Genomic DNA, 27,676 nt, shown 5'->3' on the forward strand with positions numbered 1-27,676 from the left:
TAATAAACAATGTGTATAAATAAATTCTGACAAATAGTTTGAGAAAATACATAGTACCAGACGAAACAAAATTTAAAAACTCACTTCAGTGCTTAATTATTGTCAACTGAGAGAAAATTATAGTACTTACTTGTTGTGGGTATCAACCAACTGAGCAGAGTCTGTCTTATGACTGGTGAACATTTTGTTTGTACATCTGCTATAGTTGTGGAGAAAAGTCAGTTTCTTTTGAGGCAAAGCAAAGTATACGGAACAGTTGGCAAACTGTACCAGATGTCCTTAATCAAACACAGAAACAAAACTTCCAAAAGTCCTCTTGAATTATCAACCTCTCAAGGATCCAGAAATGATGGCAGACCTGAAGTGCAGTGGAAGGAACAGAACAAGCCATGAGGCCCAATCCTTGCTAAAAGTAGAAGAAAACTTCATAGCCTATATTATTATTGTCAAGTTAATTTATAGGCAACGAATATTAATACAGTTTTTGATTAGACAGCTGGACAATCAAACGCGATAAAACGTGATCACAATAAAATTGTGTTTAAATTAACAATCTCTTCCCCATCTATGATTGACAACCCATATAGATAAAATATTCTCAATGAAAAAATCAACAACATAGTTCTATCTTATTGATGAAATAGTCTCGATTAACATTCGCATGAAATACAGAGTGTTAATAACTTATGTTACAACGTTTCAGGGTATGAAGTACAGCTCATGCATTTTGTCAAGACACTCGCGATGTGCAGTAAGGGAACAACGTTTCTGTGGAGGAGGTAAAAGTAGAAGGGAAGGTCGAGCGTGTGTCTACCGAGTTCAAGGTAACCCATTCCCCTATAATTCGTAAGTAGATTCATCCGATCTCGTGCGCAGCTCTGTAGGAAGAGTGGGGGAGTGTCTTGACAAAATGCATGAGCAATAGGTGCTACAGAGGATATACAGTTCTTTTGTTTATAAACTGCTGATCGGAAATTTCTCCCTTCGCCGCTAGAGCACGTGAAAGATCTCTCCTGATGGATAGGCCACGCATCGTGCACGGTACACGTGCAAGATGATATTTGCTTGTCGCTCGACTGTTTTCATGTTTTACTTGGTTTATATTTAATTTAGATGTTGGTTTGTTATGCTTTTTCTGATATTAGACCTTCATTTATTTTACAGGTCTTTCACGACAGTTTTTATGCACGTGATTTTTTTTTTTTAATTTAGGTATTACATTTTCTACATTAGCTGTTCAAATTGGCAGCCACCGACCTTGTTACAAAAGTTGACAACGACGTAACAAGTTTTGTTGGACATTTGTAAAAACTTCCTGAATTTCTTTAATTGCTACGATGACAACGAGAATCTTCGCGATCAGATCTTTCTCGGACTCCACGGTGGTCTCGTACATGAGGCTCTTAATGTACCCTGCAGGAAGACGTCTAGGGGGCTAAGATGGCCGTTGTGCAAGCCCCCTCCTACTAATCTAGCAACCTCCAAATGTTTGGAATACGCATACCAGGGTACCTCTCTTCGTACAATCTGGGATCAGCCCTCTCATTTCTTCCAACTTCTCCGTAAGTCAGAAGCACGTCCGTGTATTCAGCGAATGTGTACTCCCCTGCACTTCTGATAGCAATGAGAAATTACGGACGCTCCCTACTACTGATTGATGCGCTATCCACTCGACATGTAGAGAGTCGAGCGCCGTCGAATCCACTTACACTCCCTCCACAACCCCACTCACCAATTTCCACAATGTTTACTTTCCGAGCAATCTAAAATGGAGCGACGATTGGCCTAACGCAAGATCAATCCTCCTAGTGACGTCAAATGACACCCTTTGAATGTCGTGCACGTTGGGTCACCTACTCATTAGGAGCGATCTTTCGCATGCTCTATCGGAGAACGGAGTAATTTCCGATCTAAGGTTTACTATCAAAATATGTTCCTTACAGCACTTGCATCATACACTGGAACGTTGTAATATGAGTTAATTAACACCCTGTAGGCTATACTGCGGACAATATGCAGTACTATTACTCTGATCTGCAATTAATTACTACTGTAATTAAACAATTATTCTTTATTACAGCTGTACCACATAGTATTATTTTTATATTTATCATAGGATCAGGATTTTAATTACCTAACAATCAGCCAAAACGGCAAAATAAAAAACGCAATTATAACCTAAATGTGCCCACAAAATTAGATGAAAATATAAAATGACAAAAATAATAAAAAAACTTTTGTGGTAACAAATTTATGTTGTTCCATTAATGTTCAAAACTGGATTTCTATTTTTACAGAATGGACATTTCTCGTAATTTTGTTCTCAGACTGATATTACGAAATTAAATTTAAAAATTGCTATTAATATTTTTTACTTTATAAAGTTATCCAAAATATGAAACACACTGCCAATACATTTTGGAGAGTTACAAATCAAAATTATGTCTATTGTTAACCAACAAAGATTTACATTCTGAAAAGCTTCCTAATTAGTAATATTTTAACGACATTTTCAACTGCAGAGGTTATTCAGCGTCGAACTTCAAGAATTTTACTTTTTCTTATATAAAAAGAGCATACTTTAAACTTAAACGCCACTTGAATTTAGTTCGTACTTGGAGTTAGTCACTGTCACTGCCACTAAGAGAAAAAGAAACACCCATTGGACGACAACACATGGAAGATCACAGCCTATCAGCCTCACGTACACATCCCTCGGGAGAGAATTATCATTCAAGCCTATCAGCCTCACGTACACATCCCTCGGGAGAGAATTATCATTCAAACAGTACAGGAGTAACATGCGGTTAGCACAATAGTCTTCCCAGCCGTTATAGCTGACTTCCGAACCCCGACTTCGTTACCCACTGTAGCTCCCCAAATTCATCACGATACTGGGTGGGTACCAATGCCATACACTGGCCGACATTTCATGAGAAAATGTCTTTCAGTAAGACTCGAACCAGCACTTATTCTGTAACGCTAGTTCAAGATGACAGCTTAGACCACGCAGCTACGGCGCGGGCCTAAGAGAAAGCCGACAATACGAGTATTTGAAAGCGAATAAACAAATGCTAAACGTTACTTAACAAGCGACCTTATAAACCAAAACTGGCGAAAAATTTCCTATCAAACACATCCTAATGAATTCGATGACATAGACTAGAACATGTAAATACTTTTCCTCTAAAGCTATTACAAAAAAAAAAGTGTTTTCAGAGTAGGAAATATTGAAGAAATGAAATGAATAATCAGATAAACTGCGAACATCACTAGTGAGATCAATGAAAAGTCGTGTGTAGCAGGGGGCCTCGGTGTAGTGTTCGAGATTATCTGATAAAGTATCGCTAACAAAGAAGACTACTTAAAACACGTCGCTTTCCACAAATACTACTAACATCAGGAATTTAAATTCAAAAGTGAAAAATAAATTGTGAAACAGTAAAATAAATTATATTCAATTGTAAGGTCTTATGTTATTTTAAAAATAGGTAATCGAAAATGCTCCACCCTATAATATTAACAAGAAAGTCAGATATTTTCTGAAGTGTCAATCTGATACCGATCATTTGTAAACAGTTACGGTTCTTAATAAAAACAGTATATCTGTAGTACTAGTTAGCATTTTATGCGACGGAGAAGGGAAGGAACTGACCACCCTATCCCCATTATCTCCTAGCTTAGTTTCCTCATGAGTGATGCCTTAGTTGTGTCACTTATGAGGTTCCAACCAGTCTTCAGTCTACTGACTAAACATACATAATATGTCTGTAGGGCACTTCATACTCAAAATTATGCCTAGAAATAAAAAAAAAATGTAACTATTACAATACCGGTAATGAGTTTAAAGATTATAAACAATCCTTATTGTAGTACATTTCACAGATGAAGTTTTAATTACTCTAATATTTCAGAGAGAGGGGCAGAATCCCCACAATTTAGCCCCTAACTCCTCTAGACACGCGATTGACTACAAAATCTCTAATGACAGCACACACTACACTATTTTGAGGACTGCTTCAATTTCTATTTCCATTTGCTGAAATGTGTAATTCGCACTTTGATTAGAACATTTTAATAAGCACATAAAAGTAATAACATAGGCCTATTACATAACAATGAATCTTACGTAAATTATATGTTGTATCTTGACACACAAAACTTCATTTAAAAATTTTCCGTAAAGCGTGTGAAGTGGAACCAGTTACCTTCGTTCACATTACATACAAAAGATGATACGTCCTTATATTTTACTAATGTGTATATTAAATCAATTGCGCAACAACTTCTTTAAAAATCTTTTTACATTATATAATACATGCCACGAAAACAGTGAAACAGTAACAGAAACTGTATTTTATGGTGGAAGTATAATTAATCAATAAGATATTACGTAATTTAAATTGGAAGTGACTGTACTTTTAAGTTCAAAATTGTCCTGCTATGAGAAAAATTAATCACGATTTCACTAATACCATAAATACGTGGAATGTAACATTTTTTGTATGACTTTATATAATTCTAACAGGACAAGATATTGTCACAACAAATAGATACGGTAGTCAACAAATCTACTATATTATTCAACAAATCTACTAAGTATATGTCATTTCTGTTTGTATTATTATTCGTACTTTAGTGCACTTACTGTCTATAAGACAGCAATTCATAATTCAACTTTAAATTACTCTTAACTAAAATTAACACAACGAAACTCACTTGAGAGAAAAACACTCCCTTGTCGGAATCTTCACTATAAATTCAGATGAGTGCAAAATTTGTATTCCGTTCACGTTACATAACACATGCCAGAAAAACAAAGAAATGCTAACAAGAAATGCATTTTACTGTAAAATTATATTATATAAATATAATTTGAACTTATATTTTTAATTTCAAAATTGTACTACGGCAAGATAAATGAATTTTGACTTTTTTATAATAATCATAAATGGGTGGAGTGCCTGTCACAATTTTCCTTTAACTTAATGCAATTTCATATAGTAAAAGAATAAAATATCATTGCTACAACATATTAACGTAACTTATATGTATTAAAAATACTCCACTGTATGACATTTCAGCGCGTGTTAAACATAGGTGTATTATTGATTGGAGTTCATTGTACTTACTATCTACATGACAGCCACTTCTAATTCAATTTAAGATGGCATTATTCTTAACCAAAGTTAGCAGAACAAAACTCACTTGAGAGAAAGGCACTGTCGGGATCTTGACTAGAACTTTAGATGCCATTCTGACAGATTTCCTTCCAGCTAACAGTGAAATTTGCAGTAATGGCTGAACTGATTAGTCACTTTCCAACTCTGGGAGTGAGAGCACAGCACACACCTCCCACTTATTTCAGAATGACTCACAACAACATTCGAGGATATATACTATGCCAGACCACCTTGAGTACAGATGGTTTGCTGACCTTCACAAAAACACATGTATAAAATTGTGTATGGGGAAGGAAAAGAAAGAAAAAAAAAAAGCACTTCAAATAACCGGCACTTGGTTCCAAAACTGGAAACTCTTGCTAAAATATGTCCACTGATTATAATTATGGGTTATTAATATGTAGCTATCTCAATTCACAAATCATGTGAATTACAAGGCTCCTGCAGTCTCTTTCAAGGTATAGAACTAAGAGTTTGTCCTAAATATTCATTCTAAATGGCTCCCATATGTCTGCATGGTACTGCAAGGGACCTTCGTATTGATTACTTGGTTTCTAGTGAGTGAAATCATGAACTACCACCAGATAGCAGTTTATACAGTTTCATTTAGGCACAATTCATTTTCTCATGCTACAAAGAGTACTTGATTCATAATCTTGTAATTTTTATCAATTAATTGAAACTTTAATTATGACGCAATAAAGCAAAAAAAATCCGTTAACTACGTCTGAAAAAAGAACTCTTGGAATTATGCAGTGTTTTGTTTGCACAATTTATACAGTATATAAAGTGTTCTGCTGTGGCCTTATTTTTATGAAATATGTAGATCCATTGTTACCTAATGAAATCACGTTGCATAACAGAACTAGTATCAAAATGGAAATGTGTTTTTCTTTGTGCTAAGTTGTAATTAGTGTGTATCAAGAATAAAAGACGTGTATTAGTGACTTGTGATGCAAAATTATTTACAGATAAGTACCAGTAGTGTTAGTTTAGTACTGATATTTATTTGTTCCCATCAACAAATGACTTTTAGTACGGTATTAAAAGAGTCTTTACTATCTCATTGCATATCATATATTAACTGCAGTGGCATTTCTCGATAATTTAGGTATGTAAACAACACACTAATATAATATAATGCTCTTAGTTTTATGACTTTTCTGGGGGTTCATTTAAAGCGCAACAGTTAATGGATTAATCACAACCAGCACTTCACTTTCAATATAATTTTATTGAACTTAATTACAATAGTAACTCAAATGTATCTCCGTATTATGTTCATTTCCATATAGTTTACAAAAGACAATATAATTTACCTTTCCTTCATGCAAAAACCCGAATTACAGTAAATTTAAAATGCACAAAATCTGATTTTTCTCATCTAGCAATTACTACGTTTTCATGGAGTATTCAAATTGATTTGAATAAGTTTACCGTATTGAAACTTTCATGAAAACGGAGATTCAAAACGATCTGAGTCTTAAGGTCGATAACCTAAAAAGTGGAATCGAATCGTACTCAATATGCATGAAAACGCGTATCGTATTCAAAACTATCCCAATACGCTAAGCGCGTGAACGAACGTAATTTGTTTAATATGTCAGCTCTGTTACCAACAGCGAGTGCAATTATGTATGTTGAAAAGGCGTGTTGTAGCATACGAGTATAATACAGTATTTCGTATTTTCCTGAAAGCCATTATTACCAGTCTTCATTAACAGCCAGAATTTTCATGCGCCTCATCAAGAAAACGCAACATTGTGTATAATTAAGGCCTACAGAGTGACAAACACGCTAGACATGTTAACCAACATAACTACTTTCGAAACTTTAGCTCCCGTATTCAAATCGTTTTTAATACCTATCGAATATTGCATGAAAATATGGATCGGGGGGATAATATTCAGTACGGTAAACGTATTCAAATCGATTTTAATACTCTATGAAAACGTAGGTAGTAATTATGCCGACAAAAATAAATTGTACGTATTATTTTTTTTAACTTTATTCGATTAAAATTCGTTTTGATTTATATTCATCACGCTTTTAATCTCATTTGTATCTTATAAATTGTAATTGCCGAGGTTACTGTATATCACCGTTGCTGGTGTGCTGGAATTTTGTCCCGCAGTTTTCACACGCTAGTAAATCTACTGACATGAGCCTGTCGCATTTAAGCACACTTAAATGTCATCGATCTCGGCCGGAATCGAACCCGCAACCTCGAGCACAGAAGACCAGCACTCTACAGACTGCGCCACACAGGCCGACTCATTCATATCTTAACTGTATGAATTCTGTAACATTTTTTAAAATTAGGTTACAATTATTAACAAGTTACTAGTACTTTCTTCATTAAAATTCAAGTATATTTAAAGCTTTTTATTAATGTGCATTTTGATACTTCCTCCAAATCTTTCAGTGTACAGTACGTGCGCGGTTGGTTCTGTATAAATGCATGTGTTTTCAAAGTTTATCTCGTCGTGCAAAATTTTGTTCGGATATATTTTAAAAACAGCAATGCAGGCCAGATATGTGCAATGTCACAGGGAACCTGCATTATAATTATAATTCTTCAAGTAGATTCTATGATTCTTAATTATTGGGGAGGGGGGTAGTACACGGTTCAATAAAAAGCTCTCTTTTTTCAGATACTAATGTATTTTTTAATTTATCTATTTTGTCGGACGCTTAAATCTCCATATTATGTGCAAGTACAGTTCTTTGCAGTTCTATCTCGTTCTGCAAATAAATTTTATAATGTTACGTTATTTTGTTTGGATCACATTTCTGCACAATTCAAGAACTAAAATTCTTTCAATCATTAATTATCATAATACCTGACTGGGAATATTGGGAATTAAATTAATGGCTTTCTCAAAACACGCTATGAAATGTTTCATATAAAACAATTTTTATCTCGAAAAGGAAGCAAAATCGAGCAAAATCGTATTAAACTCTTTGGTTTAAAATACCTCAAAGAATAACCCCTTGAAATGAATAACATTGCTTACGGTTCATCCTGAATATAACTGTTCCCATTTATTCTTTAATATAAGTTGAGCGCGACAACATTACGAGTCGGCCAACACTGCACATTATAATGGATTTTTTTAAATCGGAAATTAACAGTTTAATGTCCCCCATTGCAGAAAATATTTAATTCGCACCCTACCAATGAAACGCAAATACTTTCGAAATGCCATCACTTCCTGTTCTTTCCCCCTCCTTATCTCATTCACGTCATGACGACAAGCACTGTAATGAGTGGTCCAGACCCTCGGCCTGTCACCAGGTTCGAATCCCGGCCAGGTCTGGTATACTCATTGAAATATCCATAGTGATACTTGTTCCAGACAAGTTCGCAAGTGGGGTTTTCTCAGGGCTCTTCCGTTTCCTCGCGTTCCATCCTATCCGATAGGGAGAGGGCTGGTCTAGGGGAGAGTGAGGTTACCTGATCAAAACCTGGATACTCAGAGAAGTCAGTATTATTGCAAGACGTAGTGTCTGTGCCTATACCACTATCGAATGCACTGTACAACTATAGTGGGGAGATTCTCTCACACCCCCTTACAGTCTAAATCTTGCACCATCACACTATCATATATGTGGTCCATGAAATATACTCAAAGAGGAATAAAATTCTATGATAATAATGAAGTGGAATCCAAAGTGAAGGGTCTGGCTATATCACAATGCAGATATCTTCTCTATGGCTTGTACAGTGATGGTTGGGGCAAATGTATAGGCCTACATGAAATAAATTAAGGAGTGAAAAGTCACAGGTTGAATAATTCTGATATTTATGTATTATTTTTTGAATGACCTATGCTGTGTGTAATTATTTTATTTATTTATATTACGTAACATCCTGCAAGTGATCTCAGGAATCACAGTTTTGCTAACTATTGAACTCTCCTTTTACCATTGTACCAGGGCCACTGGCGTAACTCAGGCAGCTGGCGTGTTTTCTTGCTAATCCGGAGTTGAGCTCGGGCATGGGTTCGATTCCCGTTTGAGCTGATAATCTGGTTGGGTCCCCCCCCCCCAGAGGGTTTCCCCAACTATAAGGAAATGTCAGGTAATCTATGGCGAATCCTCGGCATCATCTCGCCAAATAACATCTCGCTATCACCATTCTCATCGACGCTTTAACCTAGTAGTTGATACATCGTCGTTAAACAACCAAATTAAAAAAAATCACTCTACCTATGGTACCAGAATTTAAACAGAATAAGAACAATTTAGGTGTATCTCTTATTCCAATTAAATTTTGATTAATTCTGACTGACACCAATGACGGAACAGTAAGAAGATTCTAAGATTTTATTAGGCCATAGTTTTTTTTTTTTTTTTTTTTTTTTTTTTTTTTAAGGTTTGCCTTTGACAGTTATCTTAAAAACCACTGGAATAACATACTGAAAAATTTTTATTTGTAGTATGTTTTATGGATATTAAAAGGTTTTACTTCGTTAGAAAATAATTTTATACAGCAGTTATAATGAAATTTGTTATAAATCTAGTTCCGGCACTCCATAAATTACTTACATTTTGTTTACATACTACATAACCATTGTTATAACCCTAATGAATCCCTTACAAGTGTCTTACCGTACTAATCCACAACAGAAGGCACATAAATGGTAAATGTTTCCACTGTTTGCATGATCATAAGAACAGCTATTCGTCAGGGAGAAGTTTAAGCGTTTGTGGACGAAACAAAGAGTATTGGTAATTCATTTCCGTGAATAATAAAAAGCGTGACATGATAGCTAAACTCCCTGACTTCTAAAGCAGCACTGACCATTGAAAGTGAGTAGGCCAAGGCCAGCTGCCAATATAATAGAAGTTACTTTTAACTATGGCAACATACAAAGTTCTCCATATATGACGCTACAGGACGTACAGAAATGTTATCTCACACAGTAATAATAATAATAATAATAATAATAATAATATAATCCGAGGCATGACAGCCCATGAAGAACCATGACCGGCCAGCCGAGTGCTGGCCTCACGTATCTCCCACAGTGCACCTGTCATACACGCCGAAGATCAAGGGCATTTGTCGGGCGTTGCATGCGTGCAGGTCACCTCAATCTAAGTGTGCTAATGAAGGGATTATTCATTTGTACGTAATGTAGTGCAAGTTATTGGTTTTTTCTAATTGTCTGAGAACACTGAAGGATTACCCATTCGTGCATAGTGTTGTTGTTGTTTTCTAATGCCAGGACATTTGACAATAAAGTCATTTGACCTCTTGCACTCCAATATTTTTCAAAGATATTGTCATGGTCAGCCACTGATGCACACATTTTGAGATGTTCTGAATCCATTTCTTGATTTGAGTTGCAAAATGGACAGTTAGAAGACTGATATATTTCATATTGGAGGGAAAATGGCAAGTTGTAGCCGATTTTAAGTGAACACCATATTTTAACGTTTTGGTGGCTACTTCATTCACACACAACCCCCAGAATGTCTGGAGGATCACACCTGCTGTTGGTCGACGGGTCCATTGGACCTAGCTGGGAGATCTTGTTGATCACCAGCTTTCCCTCCTTAAGCCACTGGAGGACGATTTTAGTGCCATAGCAGGTCAGCACTAGGAACAGAAAAGTAGAAAGAGGAGGAAGGAAAGGGAAATGAACCCCTAGGCCTCGAATGCTCTAATGCCGTCGAGGTCAAAGAAAGTAAGAGTTCAGTCAGAGGACTGGATAGGAAAGGCTAAAGAGGGAATTAGGTATTGAATAGAGGAAAATTATACCAAATTCAGTCAATAACTCATCAAGCTGACCAGTGCTAAGGAGTAGCCCCTCCCTTTAGTTCAGCTTGTAAAATTATGCCTACTAACAGCTGCACCACGGGAAGGTAGGGATGGGGTATTGGGTATTTGTCCAGGTTGGTTCCTTAAAGCCTTCAATGGGAAGGATTAATGGCTCTCACCCCTGTATTCGACAAATACCGTTTTGCAGCCTCGTGCATAGTGTAGTGCAAGCTATTATGTTTTTTTTTTTTTCAAATTGTTGTGGAATGCTCTAGGTCTATAGCATATTGCATCGAGGTTTTGTCGTATAAAGTTATGCAAAAAATGAAAGAAAATATTCTTCAGAAATGTCAAAAATGTATTGAAGCAGGAGTATATTTTGAACATATCTTGTGACACAGGTAAGATGCACTTATATTCATTTTTAAGTTGTTTATAAATATTTTTCCTGCTGAACAGGTTTTAGGAACTGAAGTCACTAATGTAGAAACTGCAGTAACTGTGCGAGATGTATAACAGAAAATGTTAATGAGCTTTCAGTATGAGGGGAGCATCGTATTATAAGTATGGAGGACTCTGTATATGTGAACTTTTCTACTTTTACTACAGTAATGTTGTTACTCCATATCAGCAAATTTGATCCTTTCATTTGCTGTAAAGTCAGGTTTCATTTATACCCATTATTTATTAACACATATAGGCCTACTTGCTTATAATGGAATCTGTCCATGAATTTTTCAATGATCCCATGAATATACCAGTATGTATGTTTGTTTAGCCAGTAGTCCAAAGACTGGTTGGAATCTCGTGACACCAATGATGATATAAAAAGGTATTCTGAATTTTGCAGAAACGGAAAATAAAATTAACACAATAATGAAAAAAAATGTATTATGCACTGAACTTCTTTACAGTAACATACTCCCATGAGTCAACATAAAAAAAGTCAGTGATAAGTGTGATAAGTGTCAAATATACAATTCATATTGACTGCTTTCTCCCAATTATCTGTTAGCAAAGTTTCTGCCATATGTATTTAATCAAGAAAGAACAATTTTAACATAAGCTGTTCTGGAAACATATTACTAAGGTTCGGATAAAGTAGCTGTATCAGGATAGGCATCCTTGGTCCGTGCGTTTTGCTTACAAACATTAACTAGTTGTCGCATGTCCCCAGCCGACAGTAGTGATGACGTATATTCAGTTCCTATCGGCTGTTCATTTACTGATGTTTTAGCTAGGGGGTGGGGAGTGTTCTTCTCAGCAGTTAAGAGTTTTAACTAGTAGAAGGGAGTAGTGTTTACTTAGTCTGAAGCAAATCAAGTCACCTAAAAGGATAGTTGCGTTGAATTTGAATACTAAAGTGAAAGTGATAGTCAATGGAAATGAAAAACTAATGACAAAAGAAATTGTAAGAAATTAAAACTTGTTTATTATAGTCCATTTCTACATCACACTTTGAGGATTTAAAAATTCAAGTTCATGAAATTCTAAAAAAATTTGAGATGCATAAAAATGAGTGTCTAAAAATTAATGATGTAATTTAAAACTTTCATGGTGTGAGAGTTTTGGATTTATGCTTCATAGGCTATCATAAAATGTAAAAGCATTCACTATTTCAGACCTGAAATCTACCACTTCTATTTTCAGAGATGGCAAGAAAAGAGAACCTCACGTGGTGAATGCTGGAGAATAGCCTACCTCTTTTTGCAATGGGTATAACAGATAAGTTCCCCTTTCTTGCCTTACCTGAGAATATTGATGTTGCTTATCGATGAGCACTGACTTAGAAGCCAGAAAGTGTAGCTAACATAGCATGCTTGAAATCTTAAATGGAAACAAGTCATTCTTTGCTTCATATGGAAATACTGATTTTCCAATCTTTCCAATTTTCGATTGATTTTCCATCATGTGTTTGCTATTGTTTTTAGTATGGTTCGTGTAAAAAAATTCATTACAACAATGGGTATGTATGACGTTCATAATTTATAAAGTGCCAACTTACATTCAAAAGAAAGTTACCTGCAGTTAGCATACTTCACAAAACTACAATTTAACAATACTGAAAGAAGTACAATAAACAGAGTGTTCTTGAACATGCTAAAACAAAGAAGACAGCGCATTTAAATTGAAAAAAATGCCACATAATACAGGAGCTTGGCAATACTAGTATGGGGTTGGTGCTAAAATAATTAAGACAACTCAATAAGAGTAAAAACCTATGTAAGGCACATTCTTACAGCAATGAAACAAACGAAAAATTCTGTAGTTATTTTCATCATAACAATGTAACTACAAGTACTACCGTTAACCTCATGTGGATGGTGCAATTCATTTTTCATGACTAGATAATAAATTAGTAATGTTACTCTCCCCACCTTAGTCTATGCGATTTCTGCCTGTAGAGAATTCTTAAACACAAACATACGAGTATATAAACAAACTTTCGAAAATTGTAGCATTTTTAAAAGAAATACCTGCCGATCCAAAGGGAGAAAGCAATGATATGTTGTTAAGAAGAGGTACAGATTGGAATTTTTCCATGTTGCTGTTAATGAATAAGAATTCTGTTTCGAAGACTGGTTCTATTTTTGTCTTTAAGCGAAAAAAGGAGTGTGTAGGTTATCTAATTCGTTGGGGTCATTACAAACAGTGCTGTGCTTGACTGATTGCCAATAGGGTCGGGATTTATAGACAAAAAAAATCGAAGATCATAATTATGAGTGTTCCAGAATTACATGATATGTATGTAGTATGTTTAATCAACACTCCTAAGACTGGTTGAAACCTCATAGACACCCCTGATCACATACAACAGATTGATCAACCTAATGGACTTCAAGACAACCACTTTTATCACTTTCACTATGCTACCATCTAGCAACTACAAAAGAAGTCATGTTATAACCCTTATGGAATTGCATGGAGTAATAGCTTGCAACTGTACTTCCATCCAGCAGTCATTACCAAAAAATGCCTTCTTGACAGTTGAGGCTGTGGTGTTGCTGTCTTTTAATGTTGCCATTTCATAACAAGGGAATGATCAATCTGATATATATGTGATCAGGGGTGATAACAATACGGCATCACTCATGAGGCAACTAAGCCAGGAGATAATGGTGTACGATGTCCAGTTCCTTTTCCTCTCTCCTGCATACTGTACATTGCTGACTAGTAACATATTTCACTAATCAGACTTAAGATGTGTACAACAATTGTTCTTCCTTTGAAATATATCGTCAAGTGAGATGTACTGCCTGATAATAGATATACACATCAAAAAAAGTTTTGCATCCATCACCTGTCAACCGGACCTTCAATAAAACACAAGACCAAGGAAAGGTAAGGAATGAAAATGTATTTATTTTTAACAGTTGTTGATAAAATTATAACAATGGTGTGGTTGGCCAAATGAAAATTGAGTAGGCCTATTGGTTGAAGTACCAAATCTCTATCCTAGCAACTTCAATAAAGTGTACTGCTTCCTCTTGCATTGATTAATGCTTGGACTCTTCGTGGCATACTGTCTACCAGCACATTTATCAACTGTTGATCCATTCTGTCCCATTCTTCAACAGCAACTCTGCATAGATCTTCGAGATTGCGTGGGGGGTCAAGGAGCGCACGAATGGCTCCCTTTAGTTGACCACAGACATCTTCAATTGGATTCATGTCTGGAGAACATGCGGACCATTCAAGCCCTGGCAATTCCTTCACGATTATGGAAGTCACTGATGAAAGCCACATGATGGACTCTGGAGTTATCGTCCATAAACATGAATCCTTCTCTGAAGTGTGGATTAAACGGTACTACTATGGCTTGAAGAATGTTGTCCCTATCCTGTGGAGCCCTCATCATTCCTTGGAGCGACATCAATTGTATCCGGCAACCCCACATAATGCCACTTCAAAACATCACTGACCCACCGCCTTGCTGCATGCGATTGTAGGGGTGTCTGAGTCGTGCAGCATTACCTGATTCTCTCCACACATGCTGTCAATGATTATCTGGCACAAAGCATATTTGGCATTCGTCCGTAAATAGAACTTTGTGCCAATTTTGTACAGTCCATTGGTGATGATTTCTTGCCCAGGTGTAATATTGTCCATGGTGCCTAGAGTTAAAAGTTGGGCCTCGCCATGGACGTCTGGAGTGCAGTCTGCTATCATGTAATCGGTTTCATACAGTCTGATTGGATACGCGTCTCCCTGTCATAGTTTGAAAGTCATTGTTAATCATGCCAGCAGTATTCTCAACGTTTCTCATGGCAATAATTTGCAGATATCGGTCATCACATTCTGTTGTTGCCCGTGGACGACCACTACAAGGCATGTCGTCGACATTACCTGTGTTTCAGAAGCGATTCCATGTTCGTACCACATCACTCTGGTTCAATCCTAAGCGCCTCACTACTTGCCTTGAAGACAGTCCTTCCTGACATAGAGAAACAATCCTAACATGGTTAAAGTTCAACCTCTTTAGAATGAAATAAAACTGTTTTACCCTGAGCTATTCGCTGAGAGATGAGATTTCTTGCCCTTCTGTTTACATCTGTTTACTTTTTCAGTCTGTTTCTAGGGCAGACTTGTACTGTTTTTCAACATTGTTTACGTTTTTCAGACAGTCAAAAGGATAGCTTTCAAATGTTTTTATGGACACTGCTTGAAGTGGAGCGTAAATACCATTTCTACAGGTGATGCAAAACTTTTTTTGATGTGTGTATGAATCAGAATCTCAATCAGAGGTACTTAAATTATTTATATGAAAGGACAATAAAACAAAACATACATGGAGTAAGGAAAGACAGTTTGCTGGAAGTAAACATCAGGTGCATATCAACAGTGAAATAAGAGTAGGACAATGCATATCGGTTGACAATTAATGTAAAAACCACTCCGTGTAATTCTGCAGGCTACTATCCAGTGGTGAATGAAGGGATCATGTAGCCAAAGACTGAGGTGGGTTTGAGGAAGTGAACGGGGGAGAAGGTTTTCACGTCTGTGACTCAGTGCTAGCACATTGGTCTTCCAACCACAGGGGGCCCCAAATTCGATCCCCAGCCAAGACGTGATGAAATCTGTGGTAGATAAAGCAGACGTTGCAGAGGATTTTTCTCAGGTTACTCCCATTTATTTCTCTCTACCATTCCACTAACACTCTTTATCTTTCCCTCCTCTCAACTGCAATAGTTAAAAGTAGGCTCGGGTGAAGTCTTGGGGTAGTATGGGTTTCCAATGCTGATATAAGAAGGGTTTGGCACATTAGAAAGGCAATCTGACAGTGAGAAATGCTGGAATGATCATGTAGTCTTACACTGAAGTGCACAGGAATGTAATGGAAGTAGGCGAATCTGTTTTAAGTCGATACATAGTAATCACCTCAGTCGATTTCACAGGAGCAATAAGCAACAAGCTTACGTGAGATTACCTTTATTTTTTATCAATAAAATGTGTTAAGAATTAATTTTTTGGGGAGAGATATAAACTGACGTGTAAAAATTATCACTCCATGCAATGTTAGTATAACCAGATTGATAGGTAGACTACATGTAACCAACAACTTGTCATTTTGGTAATTAACTTATGTAGTAAGCATCTGTCAGGCCATTTTTTGCAATAAAAGTCCACATTACTACATAATTACCGTAATGTTTAACAATTAGTATTTGAAAAAGGAGCAAATCTACCAGTTTTACACACACTTATTGAATTGCATCAGCATTTGGTTCACAAGGAGACACAAGATAACTTATCATAAGAAGAATGTAAAGTAGGATATATTTACTACGACCAATACCTTTCCATTGTGACTGTTCTTTTGAACTGATAATCCATTTCCACTGTCGCTCGAAAGTGGCCTTGGATAGAGGCCAATTCCGAGTTTTCCTCCCCTGCTCCATTGTGGATACTGAGATGTCAAAGGTGGTAACACAGTTCCTTTCGTATGAGACTCTTGGGAAGTTCCAGGAAGAACAGTCACCGACCGTGAATCAGTTGGCCTCATGTTTTTGTACCCATATCACTTCAAAGTTCAATTATATGAGTACTGGTATAATGAGAACCCAATGATCTGCAATGTCAATTGCTGTATTACTTCTAGTCATTTTAATGATGAAGTATCATTACACGGTCACCAAATACAATTTGAAACTACTAAGTATATATCATTGAAAACTTCCGTGTGACCCATATTTCGACAAACACGAATGACTCTGAAATATATTAAAATATGCAACCTACGAGTCAATGATAAACCGGTCTTACATTCTTTTTTGGTTTCATGTACTTGTCATAGGCCTAGTTAAAATAAACAGCTTCTTCAAATAGTTCATGGTAATAATTCACAATTATTTACACTATCTCACACACCCGTATCACGATCACGGAAATATAATACAATATACATCTTTCAGAATCACAACAATCCGGCATTCGACAATAATTCGACACACCACGATGTACACACTCGAAACTCTCGTGTTTTTTTGTCGCTGTGAGCCCAACCTTGTGCCATCTGTGATCAGCCCTCTACACTTCAAACTAAACAGCGAGGTGGCTCCGGTGACTCAACAGATGGCAGGTTCTAGAAAAATGGCGGTCTAGTTCAAATGCTTAATTTGTCTAGACTAGATAAAGTGACTGTTCTGAATTGAAAATTAGAAAACCAAGATGAATACACACCAGCTAAGAAAACATTAAAAACAAATGCTGCTATACAAATCACAAAACAACTAAACAATTTTTGTGCGAGATCGTGCCTATTTGCTTGGTTTCCGCACAAAACCAATACGCGGTAAGTGTGAAATACCACATTCAGTATTCCCAACGTAACACACATAACAATTTCCCCATTCTTACCGCTTAAGGGTCATATTCATCTTACTGCTTTAGGCTTTTAACATATTATTTTTAAAGACGTTCAATATAGTAATAATTATAAATTCGAAACTTACCACTGCAATTTCACCTAAATTGCATTGTTAATTATTGTTTTTAAATTTTTGCAAAAATTAAGTAAATTCTACAACACACAAAAGTTACTGCATTTGTAATGCAAGTAACATTAAGGAAGCCGCGAAAAAATCAACAAAATTCCAGACTCATCATAGACTGGGGGGAAAAAAAAGACAGACGTATATCACGGCCTGCTGGAGTATAGTAAACACAGAAAACATTTTATAGGAACAATGTTGAAGATAGATATATTTGTTTTCCAAAGTTGCCGTCATTGAACAGAAACCAAGATGGAGATTTCATTGCAACTAATTAGAAATTCTTCTTTCAGGTATGTATTCTCGGAAATTAAAAAAGCTCAACTACGTTTCGCTTTTTCAATCTTTTCCTCGAACATGAAAACGTCAACATACCGCTCTTGTAACGCATATTACTATTACGAGAAGAAATCAATGCACAATACTGCCCACAGGGCTTAAAAATCTTTGCCACTAATGATGATGATTATAATGACATAGGTAATTACTTGAAAGCTAGAAGTTATGAATTCTACACCTTCCATAATGGACAAGTTAAAGTTCTTAAAGTAGTTATAAAAGATCTACCTGTAGAAACATCAACTGATACAATTTTAAAAAACTTGTTTTGGAAAAAAATTTCGGTCCAAAGTTTCAAAGAAATGAAGAAAAAAGATTATAGACGACATTTCTGGAAAATTAGTGACCATACCTATACCAGTATGGATTACCACTACTATTTTCGCTCCGTGAACCCCTGAAATCCATACCCTAATAGGACTTTTTAATCCGAAACTAAACATTGAAGATTATAAAAGTTTACAAGGCACAATCCAATGTTTCAGGTATCAAGGTTTTGAACACACTTGTTTCATCCAACCGAAATGTGGTAATGCACATTTTACATATAATTGTGATGCTGTCTCTGAAGCAATACCCAAATGCGCAAATGCCAAAGATCAACATACAGCTAATTTCAAGAACTGTCCAAAATTCATAAAATTTACTCAAGAAATATAAAATAAAATGCAGCAGAGCATTAATAATTTTACTCTTAGAAGCCAAGAGATCCCCCATCTTCCAAATAGGAATCCAACTCCCTATAGCAATCAGGATACGCTTAACAATCAAAGGGACAATTCATCAACAATGGAAGACTTATAAGATATCTGGAACTTTACAAAAAATCATTAGAAATTATATCCAGAAGTTTAAAAGTATAATGTCAAAAATCAAATAAGAAAATAATACCTTGACAAAAATCGGAATACTAATAGAAGGCCTTATAGATATCCTTGATCTTGGAAATGACAGTGAATAAATCTCTGAAACTAGCCTATTGGAATGCAGATAGTGTAAGAAGAGATTACGACATTCTAACCGATTTCCTTTAAGAGTCTGACATACCTATACATATTTTTTAATTAATGAGACGCATCTAACAGCCAACTAACGTTTCACAATCCGAAATTACACAATATATCGCACAGATGGGCCTCGAGGTGCTTATGGTGGTACTGCTATAGCTGTTAAAACAACTTTATATCACCGACATACACCTACACCTAACTTTACAAATCTTGAAGTGAAGCTACATTCACAGAAATTCCAATAAACTCAAACTTGCAATTAGGTGTTATCTATTACTCTCCAAATTTGAAACTCCTAGTCAGTGACCTAGATTTTCTTCATGAAGTGTCAAAAAACTGATGCTGATGACTTCAATTGTAAAAACCCAAAATGAAAGTCAAGAATTATTACTCCGAGAGGAAAACAACTTGAAGCATACACTTCCCTACTAAATATAACATAATAGCTCTTTCACAGCCAACTCACTTTTCATACAATAATCTGCATATACTGGATGTATTAGACATTGTCCTTGTCAATACTACTATCAACACCTCTATATATTGAAACATTTTCTACTCTGTATTCAAATCACGACCCATTCATTCTAATTGTAGATCACATTCAGCTTCTTCTATATTAAAAAATGGTACAAGAAGAACAGTCAATTGGAAATTCTTCAGGGAATTCATGAACTCTTCCGTGCCAGGCAATATAACTATTAAATCAAGAGAGGACTTAGATAAAGCTGTACAAATCTACACCTATACAATTAGCCATGATAATATCTTTGAAAAATATTGGAGTGCAAGAGGTCAAATGACTTTATTGTCAAACGCCTGGCATTAGAAAACAACAACAATTAGCAGTGCTATTAAAATGGCAAAAACTACCAGTGCATTACAATAAGAACTCAGACACAGCAAAAAACAAAGAAATTCAAACTCTCTGCAAATAGAAACGCTTAGCTAGGAAAAAGTGGAAAAAAGACTCGAAATGAAATTGACAAAAATATCTGTAACAATCTAAAAAACAAATTACACAGAAGACATTTGAATTAAAATAGACAAATTTGAAGCCAATGTCGAAGATGCTGCAACTTCAAATACTATCTGGAAAATAACAAAAAGACCCACTTCATCAAACAACAACAATAAACAGCAACCCATACATACAACAAATGGCATTAAATACAATTCACAAGATAAAGCTGAAGCAATTTCTGAATATCTTAAGGATCATTTTAGCGAACCTTCTACTGACCTGAACAACATAACTTGAAATAAAGAAATGATTGATAATATTCAAAGAGATTTAAAAGTTCATGACACAAGCACTATTCATCATACAATCCCTTTAGAAGTTAAAAAAATTATTAGGACTTTAAAATCTTCAAAATCTCCTGGACCAACAAAATTAGTAACTTAGCTCTAAAAATCTACCAAAGTGTTGAAAATTCAATATTTTCCCTCATCTTGGAAACATTCGCAAATCATTACAATTCCTAAACAGAACAAGAACTCTATGTATTGTCAAAATAGAAAACTGATATGTCTTTTGAATACACATGGTAAATTATTAGAAAAGATCATCCTCAAACAAATGATAGCTACCTTATACAGACACCATTATTTCTCCTTGGCAAACAGGTGATGGATTTGGGGAGCTATGATAGATAGCAAAATCCAACCAGTTACGGAAACCACCTATAACGACTGGGGGGATCATCGTGGTAACCATACGATACTCCATATTGATTGGATGATCGTTCACCTCTGCTGAGGCATGTGGACATGAGGCAAGCAGCCTGCTGGTCAGCCTTGGTCCTTCATGGGCTATTGCGCCAAGGGTAAAATTTTAATAGAGATATAAGTGTATAATAAGCTATATTTACCGGTATAAATTCTGGAGAACTTGTCCGTGATCATGGGGCCCCAAATAACGTTTCCAATAGGTCTCGCAATTCCTAAGGCTGGCCATGATGTGTGGAACTTACATGTGCCTTGTTAATGAGTTATGGATGAAAGATCCAATTTAGTGAAGAAATTTTCTTAGGATGCCATCGTCAGAAATTGAATAAATAATAACTCTGATCGAACCTGCATTGGTGGAAAAGACACAAATATGAGGAATGTCATTATTACGAGGAAGGATCGAAAAGTAACGCACAACAACTTTTTGTGGCAACATATTTAATGGGTAAGCAAAACGAAATAATGCAGAGAAAAGCTACAAGTTTTGCCTATTTTTCAACACAGGAACCAAGTCTCTCAACACATTTCCCCCATCATGACACCAGATTCAGTACACCTCATTCATAAAATTCCGTTTTCTGGGCATACAACCACCTGCGCATGACTGATTTCACTTCTTCATCCGAACCAAAGCATTAGCCTCCTAGGAATTTTTTCATTGGTCCGAAGAGTGAAACTCAGACGGTGCGAGGTCTAGTGTCAGTGACTGCCGCCTCAATGCCTCTGACATTGGGTGGAGTTGCAGCGGTCACTGGTCGGCTGGAACGTGCTTCATCAGTAAGATTTACTCAGCCCTCTTAGAAGAATCTGCACCACCTGGAGATGTTGCTACAGTCCAATCAGCACCATACACCTCCAACATTTCCCTGTGGATTTCACTCGGACTTTTTCGTTTTGCTCAGAAAAAACGAACTACACCTTGCTGCTCTTCACAAACAGACGATGCTAGCACACATTCCTTCTTTATTCAGTAGTTGCTGCTTGTTCCACCAGGGTAACACGTAATCGAGCCATTGCTGTCTGTAGCGCAAGATTCAAACTATCTGCCAACTTTGAACGTCCTAACAAAAATAGTATACCGTAAAGAAATTGTTGTGCATTACTTTCTGATCCTCCCCAGTATACAGGAAAAGATGTTCACTTCCTAGTAACAGGTTTGTACCCTAAACTATTCACATTATTTTATTGTTCGTAGTTAATATAAGAAGTTATGAATAATAATAATAATAATAATAATAATTACGAGTTATAAATTATTCTTCCTGAGTTTATTTTTTTAAGTGATTCATGCCAGTGTGTTACCTGTTCTGGCTATCCAAGTGCACAATTGGTTTCATGGTACCTAAAGTGTGCGAAACTATTACTAATGCAATGCTGGAAATTGAAGTATTAAATGTGAGGTCAACATCTCAAATTTAAATTTGAGCTTTATTAATTAATGATGTACAAAATGTAGGATTGCAGGTTATTTCAAATGTTTTTTAATGATAGTGTGTTTTTCGTTGTTATAGCAAATGGCTGCCACGATTGAAAGTTGATTTTACTGAATTCAGAGTAGACAACCCAGATAAGTATGTTGAAATATTACAAATAACTGTTCTAGGGTTGTAATGAAAACCACTGCCTTCATGTATGCTACAAGTTTACAATGCATTTAAATTCATACGCAAAAGGCAGTGTTAATTAATATGTTGTTGTTTTCTAATGCCAGGCATTTAACAATAAAGTCATTTGACCTCTTGCATTCCAATATTTTTTAAAGATACTGTCATGGTCAGCCACTGAAGCACAGATTTTGAGGTGTTCCGAATCCATTTCTTGATTTGAATCGCTCAATGGGCAGTTAGGGGATTGATATATTCCAATTCTATGCAGGTGCTTGGCCAAACAGTCATGGTCTGTTGCCAATCCAAATGCAGCTACAGACGATTTGCGTGGTAAATCGGGAATTAACTGTACATTATACGAAACATATCACTACATTTGAAATGTACTGAACTTTATTTAAACAATTTAAACTTCACTTAACAAAAAGAAATAAAAATTATTCCAATTGAACACGAAATATTACAAGTACCTGAATCATTTTTATTCCTTCACGTTGAAGATAAAGATGAAATTTGTACGTTGGCCAGACTGCTAACCTTCAGTTAGCTGTTCATAATGTAATGTACGTACTGTACATTGGGATTTTTTAAAATATTTTCGCTCTGCTTGTTTTTCAGATTTTTCCTCGATTTTGTAAGAAGTACTTCCCAACCTTTTATCGTAATATTCTATTGTAAATTAGTACGGATTCTTCATAATACTGGGGATTTTCTATATGTAGCAGTGTAGATCGTTGGGAATCATGCTATATAGTTTGTGTATTCTGGGCTGGTACTGTTGACTGTAGGGAAAGGAAGACGAACTTGTTGATTCCGAAGAAAAAAAAGGCAAAGATGACCCTGAAGTATGAAGGAACGAACTTGTTGATGGTGCATAAGATAGAGATGTCTCATTGTCAACTGCTGCATCCATCAATGCTTGCATGATAGTGTTCTTTGCCCGCCACAATCTTCTAAGATAATGCATGCAGTTTGTCTGCTACAAAATCTCCAAATATTTGTATGTCATCATGAGGCTTTTACATTACTTCTATGATTGTAGCCAAGAGTCGATCCTCATCAGAATTTTTTTCTTTTGTTACTGTGTAATGATGTTGCTGCTAACAGAGGAGAAATCAGTTGTGAAACAGGAGTTGTAAATTAACTTGTTTTTCCTTCATTGTTGCTTACTTCAGTAATCTGAAATTAAAAAAAAAAAAAAAAAAAATGTGAAAGGCATACACAGCAGAGCTACTAGATAATCTTGTGAGCATGCAGCACGTGAGAGTTTGGATGGAAGTCTTAAGTACATGTTATTTTTGCTAAATGCTATTCTGCCAAATTTTTAAGGAAGGAAGTGATTCCTTAATTTTATGTTAATAATGTAAGATTACAGTCGTTGTAAAACTGTCACTTTATTTTTTTTTTGTTGCAGGATCCAGCTGATGTCCACAAGTGGAAAATGAGATGTATTTGGACAAAAATGAAATTTTCCTCTATGTGCTGGATCCATAGGTGGAAAGCACATAAGCATTCAAGCTTCACCTAATAGTGGTGAAGTCCTACCACAGTACCGTCTTAATGGCTGTAGTTAATGCAGAATACTAGCTCCTTACTGTCAACATTGGCTGCAATGGCAGAGTATTTGATGATGGTGTTTTCAAAGCTACTGGCATACCTCAATATTTTGAACATCAACTGTGTGGAATTATTCCTGCAACACATTACCAGGATGAGAGATGGCGTTACATTCAGTTGTAGTAGGGGATCCAGCATTTCCTCTGCGACCTTATCTAATGAAACCATATGCCAGGAAAAGCGAGAATTGGAACATAACACATACATGTATAGGTCAAGTTTCTATAATTATGAATCTTAACGACTTAACAATCAACATATACAAAAAACAAGTTACATACTATAACTGTTTTTAATATATGAATTTGTTACAAAATACGAACGTTTTCGCCCTCTTGGGCGCATCATCAGGTGGTACATAACAATATCAAATGTTTTAAAATATCAAATGTAATAACTTATGTTGCATATGTTGTGAAAATGTGTGCAGAAATGCAATGAAGACTGGATATGATATTTTCAATCACGTTAAAATTTACTGTGTTAATATATAACAACCATTGCCTTCTAAATTTGTCGATAAAAATATTATGAATTAAAATAAGTTAAAATCCTTAATGCTGTATTGGTGTGAACACAATTGTATCACAAATACCATAATTCATGAGTAGGCCTATTAATGTCTGTGCACGCGAAGCCAATCTATCATATTACTGAATGTAAAGTCCAACTTTCAAACATGATCAAATATTGATATTGTAAAAAGATTAGATGACGATGTTTCTTGACTGGTAATCTCGTAAAACCTCCATATGCTCGATTTTTGAGATCTGTAACAGATATATGTGTTGTAAAAGTGAACGTTTCTAAAAAACCTTGTATAACGTATCAATTTCCAATCTTGCTCTGTTCTTCTTGGCTGCATATCAATAAAGTCATGATAAGTTAGTTTGTACAATCAATTCCTTTACAAGGTAAGTCTGATGTAAAATGTTTGAATAACCGAAGTTGAATTAAGGGGGTTAGAAGCAAAGGGATGCAAATGGCATTTTTAATAACATGAGTTAAGTGCATCCAGGGTAAGTTAAAGCATTTAAAATGTTATTGGCAAAGAGATATATCTTTTAACATCATATATTAAAATTTAAATTAAAAATTTCACCGAATTTACGAAAGCTTAAATACTTTCAATCCCATTTTTTCAAAAGCAACTTAAATATACTTACATCCCTTTGCTTCTGACCCCTCATTTGTTCTCAAGTCAACAAGTACACACTCCTTTTGTTCTTAAGGTTGTTCCTCCAAGTTTCTTAACATTAAAATATTCTTACAACAGCAAATATTACAGTACATGTTATAGCGTGGTGTACAATATTGAGATTTTCCTGAGTATTTTTGGTAGCCAATGTAAGGCTTCTGGGTTTAACAGGAGCAATATCAAACTTGGCATTCAATAGGAGGTCAATATTTCACGATGGCATGATACTTATTTTTCATGGTTGTGTTATACCGACTTGACATTAACTACAAATAAATTTCAGAATGCTAAGTATCAAGGAAATTATGTGGAAAGTTTTAAAAGAGTGTAGCCATCTCAGTTTCCATACGTACCAGATTATGCATGTTTGATAGCAGGGGCTGTGGACTGGTGTAGACTCATGTTTTCCATTTCAATGTCACTTGCCTGTGCAGGTTGTTGTGTGCATCAAGAATACATATCTTATCTTCTGGCTGGTAGCTCCAGAGTTCATCTCTCTGACATACCATTACACAACATCTGCAATTCACAAGAAGAACTAGGAAAATAGAAAATCTTAGAATGAAGTTAGGCTCTGATGTAACACATCAATACTAAAAAAATACTAAACTTTGGTCACTGACATAGAAAATATATTGCAGATACTGTGTAATCGGCACTTCATGAAGCTCAACGCATATATCTAAGAAAAAGGAAATGAGCAGCTCCAGAGAATCAACACCTATTCCTGAAACAAAACAGATGACAATGTAGACTTACTGATGTGTTCCTTTGAGTGGTCTTCTAAATTATCGGTATTTACTTTGCAATAGCAATTCATGGAAACTACACTATATAAAGGTTTGACACTGTTCAAAATTACCATATTCCATTATCACTGACAGATGAATAACTTTTTATTTAAATTCGCCATGTTTGAAGGCATTGTTTTCTAGTGATTGTTATAACTTCTAAAATGTAATATTATTCCATTATTACTGCTAATTTACTATGCTTAACTGTTACCAGTGAGATAAAATAAGGTTTTAAGGGGGAAACAGCAGTTATATGAAAGAAATAAAAGTACTGGCACTCAACGAAAAACTACTCATATAGCCTACGGTACATTGTTCATAACAAATCTGAAGAATCCAACAGGGATCAATTTAGTTGTTGTTATCATCATCATCATCATCATCATCTCAAAAAAAAACAAACAACTGCGTTAATAAAATTTTTAGAACAGATGATTAATGGGCATAAAAAATGACAAGTAAGAATGTTAGGCTCATTATATCTCTGTTCCCTAAAAAATATAATGTGGTCTTCAAAAATACTTAATAAGTTACTACTAATATGTTACAACTCTTTCCAAACTTTTTAGATGTCAAAATGTAATATGTTTATTATACTACATTACCAAAAGCTACAACTCCATCTCGTTTCTTGCATTCATCTGTCGTAATGCATCATATATGCGTGTGCAACTCAAGCTAATTTTAGTTACTTTACAGTATTGATTTTTAGAGTCCACAGATTCTTGCTTTAGGTTTAGTTTTTAACTAGTTTACATGATTTTTCGGTCCACCGATTTCTGCACTGTGCCCAATTATCCATAGGCTACACAGTAACACATCTCATTCCAGCGGTTTGAGTTTCTGTGTATACGTATTAGAGCGCACAAGGATCCGAGGGTCGCTTAAGGAAACGTTCAAGACAACATTATGTGTTGCTTACGTCATAAAAAGTGACACAAGTAAATACTGGATACTTTCTCAATGTGTTCCTTCCCGAGTAAAGCAAATACCGAGCCCTATGTGAGAAAGAATCAACATGAGAGGTTAAGTCGTCTAGACTTTATCCGGGTTTTCATTACAGGACACTATGTATTGACTCCCACAAACTTATTTAATATATAAATCTGATTACTTATTTCCACTAAAATATGTTCAAAACCTAAGCACAATAAAAAAAAGTAACAAACTAAATCACAAAATCATAACCTCCTTGTCTAGTACACGCCATTATGTAAACAAAAATACAACTGCGCAGTGTTCCCAGATGGCGAGAAATTTCCCGACCCGTAGGAAATTTTGCTTACTTTGAGGGGAAAAAAGGGAATTTTTATTTGATTGTAAAGAAAATCGCACTAACATGGATTTATATGATTTATTATAGTTTTTTAGAATTTATCTCTAATCTCGACCATGTTCTTTTAGTGATTTTACTACAGTTCTACACTTTGTG

General features: G+C 35.5%; 1 protein-coding gene and 2 long non-coding RNA genes across 8 annotated transcripts in view; 1 reads left to right on the top strand and 2 right to left on the bottom strand.

Annotated features, from left to right (window-relative positions):
• The window catches only part of LOC138714859 (keratin, type I cytoskeletal 9-like), a 45,456-nt gene extending 24,083 nt beyond the window's left edge, over window positions 1–21,373 (bottom strand). The window contains exons 1-2 of one of the 6 annotated variants that reach the window (XM_069847075.1): window positions 21,169–21,373; window positions 16,751–17,023 (exon numbers count right to left, since the gene is read on the bottom strand). In XM_069847075.1, the coding sequence (XP_069703176.1) occupies window positions 16,751–16,957 (207 nt within the window). In that variant the 5' untranslated portion in view covers window positions 16,958–17,023; window positions 21,169–21,373. Of the gene's footprint in view, window positions 1–5,208; window positions 5,726–16,750; window positions 17,466–20,887; window positions 20,968–21,168 lie in introns of those variants that run through there. The other 5 variants (XM_069847077.1, XM_069847076.1, XM_069847074.1 and 2 more) reach the window with 5 other exon arrangements.
• On the top strand, window positions 17,543–24,764 carry LOC138714862 (uncharacterized). Its single transcript, XR_011336098.1, has 2 exons — window positions 17,543–17,746; window positions 24,050–24,764. It is a non-coding gene; the product is annotated as an uncharacterized lncRNA (long non-coding RNA).
• Window positions 24,765–24,883: 119 nt separating this feature from the next.
• Window positions 24,884–27,468, bottom strand: LOC138714861 (uncharacterized). The gene is made up of 4 exons (XR_011336097.1): window positions 26,313–27,468; window positions 26,074–26,177; window positions 25,804–25,969; window positions 24,884–25,022 (listed from the first exon to the last, which is right to left on the bottom strand). It is a non-coding gene; the product is annotated as an uncharacterized lncRNA (long non-coding RNA).
• Window positions 27,469–27,676: the final 208 nt, after the last annotated feature.

Source organism: Periplaneta americana, chromosome 15 (assembly GCF_040183065.1).
Source record: "Periplaneta americana isolate PAMFEO1 chromosome 15, P.americana_PAMFEO1_priV1, whole genome shotgun sequence".
Taxonomy (NCBI): Eukaryota; Metazoa; Arthropoda; class Insecta; order Blattodea; family Blattidae; genus Periplaneta; species Periplaneta americana.